Here is a 5,617-nt window from a genome sequence, read left to right as displayed (position 1 = left end):
TATTTATGGTGTTTTTTATGTAACATATCTTCTAATGTGAACTGAAATTTAATTGTTTTAAACAATTTGTTTGTGAGTGTGAATTTATTAATTAAAAAAATATTTTTAAAGAAGTACTGAGTAATCAACTTACTGTTTTCTTCTCTCTTGCAAAGTAGTTAACTTACATTAATTAATTTTATTTTTATTCTTTAAGTAATTCTATGAAGTCAACTTTATCTTTCTGAATAGTTCCCAGTCTGTAGTAAACTTATCGTTATTTTCTTATAAATTATTTTATCGTTATTTTTCTTATAACTTATTGTTTTGTGGTTATTTTCGTTATTTGAGTTGTGCTGAGGAACGAACTTATTGTGTTATCGCTATTTTCTTTATTTGAGTACTGCTTAGTAGTGAAACTTATTGTTTTATCATTATTTTCTATATTTAAGTAGTGGTGAATATAGTGAATAGCTTATTGTTTTAAAGGTAATTTTTATTTGAGGTGCTGAGTAACTTATTGTATTATCGTTGTTTTCTTTATTTGATTAGTGATGCGGAACGAAGTTATTGTTTTATCGTTATTTTGTTTTTAGTGACGTAACGCCTATGGGCTTTCGGGGATGGAATCGAACTTTTGATCCTAACACTCAGCATTTTACTACAGTGCCTTGACACTCGGATTAGAAAAATACACCTAAAACGACCAATAAAACAATATCATTCCTGGTCGGTAATATTCAAATTTTGAATCGTATTGAAATTGCCTATAATGCAGTATTTTCAATCTTAAATATAAAGAATTTACTGAAATTCAGTTCCCTCTGCCATTTTTGTTACTTACACTCACACAACACAATGTCTCCCGGGCTCGTTACTGGTTGTCACACAACTGCGCTGATTACTAGCTGCAATACGGTACCGTAAACCCTCGAATTTAAGCCCGGGTCCGGATTTATCAAACTAGAAATCAGCATAAATTCGTCTTTTAAAAGTCCATTGTTTTTGCTTAAGTCAGATTTATCAGTAATGCTAAGCTTAAACATTGCTTAATATTGAAAAGTCGATTGTACGCATGCGCCAGCTAAGACGATTTTAAGCTGTGATTTTTCTATTAAAAATTGTTTAATAAATCAGCTTAGGATTTGCTTAGGGACATCTTAACTTTTTTGACTTAAGACATTTGCTAAGCTGAGATTGATAAATCCCGGGCCTGGTTTTCTTTTTTTTCTTTGCGAACTTTGGATGGGCCTTTTTTCGAGATGGCTTCTTTTCAAGATGGGTTTCTTTTCGAGACATACTTTTGCAAAGTAAAGAGGGGGGCTTCTTTTCAAAATGAATGCTGTAAATTTTGTGAATTTGTATTTATAAAACAATAAAAGGCCACTGTAACATCAATCTGATATATCATGGAGTGTATTTAACTGGCATTAAATCACCTAAACTACTGTGTAAACCAAGCTTGTATTTATTTTATTTGTTTTCTGAAATTGATAACGTGTATGTGACTGTAATATCTAGAAAAGAAGCTTCAATTCGATTATTATTATTATTATTATTATTATTATTATTATTATTATTATTATTATTATTATTATTATTATTATTATTATTATTATTATTATTATTATTATTATCATTATTATTATTAACCAAAAGTTCAGAGAGACTCACCTCTTGTCTGAACTGGCGCCATATTAATTGTCAGAGAGCGTCTTGTAGCTAGGATACACTCTCTAACCGAAAGGCATGACCTCTGACCTGAACCATATTACTCCGCCTGTACAGATAGGCGTGAGGCGCCTGCGCTAATATAATATTAATTAAATCTTATTTATTTAATGACTTATTATTATTATTATTATTATTATTATTATTATTGTTATTATTATTATTTTTATTATTATTGTCATTATTATTATTATTATTCTTATTATATTATTATTATTATTATTATTATTATTATTATTATTACGCCATAGTTTTCATTTGAGAAAACCTTTTTGGCATTATCATTGTCATGATTATCATAATCATTATTATCATAGTCATCATCACCATTATTATTAATATAGGCCTAATCACCGCTGTCATAATTGCCATCTTCATTATCGTCATTATTATTATTATTATTATTATTATTATTATTATTATTATTATTATTATTATTATTACTCCACAGTTTTCATTATTTGAGTGCTTATCGAACTTATTGTGTTATCGTTATTTCTTTTTTTGAGAAATGCTAAGTAGTACAATTATTGTTTCACCGTTATTTGCTTTTTTTGAGTAGTTCTGGGTTGTAGACTTTATCGATATTTCTTTATTTGAGTGGTGCTAAGTACTAGTAAACTAATTATTTATCGTTATTTCTTTATTTGACTGGTGCTGAGTAATAGATTTTTATTGTTATCTCTTTTTTGAGTGGTGCTGAGTAGTGACGTATTATCTTATCGTTATTTTCTTCATTTAATTTATGATGAAGAGTGAACCAGATCAATTGATTATAAGCCATTTTAATTTTTGTTTATTTTTTACCATTATCCGTATTGTAATTGCATTACTCCCATGGGAGGCTTGAAGTTTAAGATTTTATTTCATTATTATTATCATTATTATTATTATTTTTATTATTATTATTATTATTATTATTATATATTATTTTATTCACAAAAAAAAACATACATTTTACAGAGTTAAAGCAGGACTGTGGAAACGGAAGGAAATCACTAAGCTGCTACACTGCGCTAATCTATTCTCCCCATTTTTGACCAGTCTGAATCCTAACATTTCAGCCCGGTTTCGAGTCTTAGTAGCTTAAAGTTGTATTTCACGGATTTTTATTATTATTATTATTATTATTATTATTATTATTATTATTATTATTATTATTATTATTATTATTATTATTATTATTATTATTATTATTATTATTATTGTTATTTGGTTTAACATCGCAACATCATTTTTTATGTTCTGTTTTAGCCTACACAGCAAGTCTAGTTGTTATTGGTAATAATTATATTCTGTTTTATTATTAATATTATTATTATTATTATTATTATTATTATTATTATTATTATTATTATTATTATTATTATTATTATTATTATTATTATCAGTATTATTATTATTATTTTATTTATATTTATTTTTATTAATTATTATTATTAATTATTTATTATTATTATTATTATCAGTATTATTATTATTAGGCCTATTCATTATTTATTATTATTATTATTGAAATAACAATAAGAAAATATTGGTAATGTTTTTGGTGTGTTATTATTATTAGTAATGATAATGATAATGATAATAATTTTTAATTGAGAGTATAAAAGTTGTTACATTTTTTAAAAAATTGTCTATCTCTTCTTCTGGTTGATTGCACTTTATAGTATGTTTTGCTGGGCCGTGGAGGATAACAATGCTATTTAGTATTAATAACAATAATAATGACAATAATATGGGAACAACAATATCAATAAAAAGAATAACATAGTGGTACTAAAAAGGACTCGAATAACGATAACGACTAACAATTTTAAAATTCATTTTATGAATACAAAAATTTAGGCCTAATAAAAATTAGACGTATATGGAGATTTCCTAATTTCGATCAGTTGATTTAGCACCTCCCTGATTAAACCTAAGAGCCAAAAGTGAAGGAAATCACCATAACCATAGACTCTGGAATAAGTTTAACATTAATATAAGGTTAAGAACTAACCTATTCTAAAGACAAGTAGTCTCTTAATCCAGGCCCTGTATTGTCAAAGATCGTGTAGCGGCGCTATACCATCTTTGGTAAATGTTATTTGAATTGTGACTTTCAACATGGTACCTAGATCGCAGGTGATGTTGCTCTTGTTAATCTATTTAGGTTATAGCCACAGTCACAGAAACAACAAATCACGACTCGATTCTAAGAAGAATGTCTTATTGATATTTGTTGATGATGGCGGATTTGAAAGCCAAGTTTACAATAATTCTGTATGTAAAACACCAAACTTAGCAGCATTAGCTAAGCGCAGCGTTGTGTTACGTCGGGCCTACACTTCAGTGAGCAGCTGTTCGCCGAGCCGATCAGCCTTGCTCACCGGACTCCCGCAACACCAGAATGGTATGTATGGCCTGCACCATTCCTTTCATCACTTTAACTCTTTTGACGAGGTTAAAAGCATCCCATTGATACTAAAAGACCATGGCATCCGAACGGGCATTATCGGGAAGAAGCACATTGGGCCTGATTCCGTATATAAATTCGATTACGAGAGAACAGATGAACATTACAGTATGCTACAGGTTGCTAGGAACATCACTCACATGAAAGAATTGATGAGAGAATTTCTAGGCATTGATGATCGTCCGTTTTTTCTGTATATGGCTTTCAAAGATGTACACAGGTGCGATGCGAGTATCGAAAAATATGGTCAGTTCTGTGAACGATTTGGAAATGGTGACCCTGAGACAGGCATTATTCCGGACTGGAAACCAGCTTATTATGACCCTGCAGATGTCTTTGTGCCGTATTTTTTACCGGATACAATGGCCACAAGAAAAGAAATTTCTGCACAATACACAGCAGTTAGTAGAATGGACCAAGGAGTTGGTCTTTTCTTGAACGAATTGACGTCATTGGGGTTCCTTAAAAACACGTTGATTATTTACACTGCAGACAATGGTATCCCGTTCCCTAACGCGAAGACAAATCTATACGAATGTGGAATGGGAGAGCCCATGATGATATCCTCCCCCTCCCATACTGAACGTTGGGGTCAGACAAGTGATGCTTTGGCCAGCACGACGGACATCGTTCCAACCATCCTAGAATGGTTTGAAGTTGACTTTCCATCTTATAGCTTGAACGGGGCTACTGTTGAATTGAGTGGAAAATCCCTACTTCCAATATTGGAAAGTGAGCCGAAAGCGGGTGGAAAGTTCGATCAGGTATTCTCAAGCCACGATCTCCACGAGATAACTATGTACTATCCGATGAGAGTTGTACGAAATCGCCAATATAGGCTCATCCACAACATCAACCACGCGGCATCTTATCCGATCGCGCTAGATATCTTCATGTCTCCGACTTTTCAGGACATGTTGAATCGAACCCACAATGGCGAGCCAACATACTGGTTCAAATCCCTACACAATTACTACTATCGACCGGAGTGGGAACTCTATGACGTCACCAGTGATCCCCATGAAAAGAATAATTTGATAGATAATTCGACATTAACTGAAATTGTGCAGGAGTTAAAGACCGACTTAAAATCATGGCTTGAAAAAACAAACGACCCATGGCGATGCCTACCAAATGGTGTTTTAGTTGGTAACGCATGCTGGCCACTTTACAATTAACATTTGTAGTCCTACAACATATAAAAAATTACAGTCTTTCATGATGTGTAAATAAATAAATTATTTTCACACTCGCAAAATTCATCCCATTAAACCCTAAAAAAATTAATATAATTTTAGTGTTACAATTAAAGGTTTAGAGTTTATCTCTAGTGTACTATGATTTATTTATAACAACAGTATCTTTTTGGAAATCCCGTCTTGAGCTCTTGTAATATTCGTTGAAAAAATAATCAAAATTAAAATAATATATATATATATATATATATAT

General features: G+C 30.6%; 1 protein-coding gene across 1 annotated transcript; it reads left to right on the top strand.

The window, feature by feature from the left end:
• Positions 1 to 3,814: 3,814 nt before the first annotated feature.
• Positions 3,815 to 5,584, top strand: LOC117114430 (N-sulphoglucosamine sulphohydrolase-like). Its single transcript, XM_033258095.1, has one exon. The coding sequence runs from the start codon at positions 3,820 to 3,822 to the stop codon at positions 5,344 to 5,346; it is 1,527 nt and encodes a 508-aa protein (XP_033113986.1). The 5' UTR covers positions 3,815 to 3,819; the 3' UTR covers positions 5,347 to 5,584.
• Positions 5,585 to 5,617: the final 33 nt, after the last annotated feature.

The sequence above is a fragment of the Anneissia japonica genome, unplaced genomic scaffold (genome assembly GCF_011630105.1).
Source record: "Anneissia japonica isolate Jap-2015-1 unplaced genomic scaffold, ASM1163010v1 scaffold3845_len455572_cov173, whole genome shotgun sequence".
In the NCBI taxonomy this organism is placed as follows: Eukaryota; Metazoa; Echinodermata; class Crinoidea; order Comatulida; family Comatulidae; genus Anneissia; species Anneissia japonica.
This window is presented reverse-complemented; position numbering and strand designations above follow the sequence as displayed.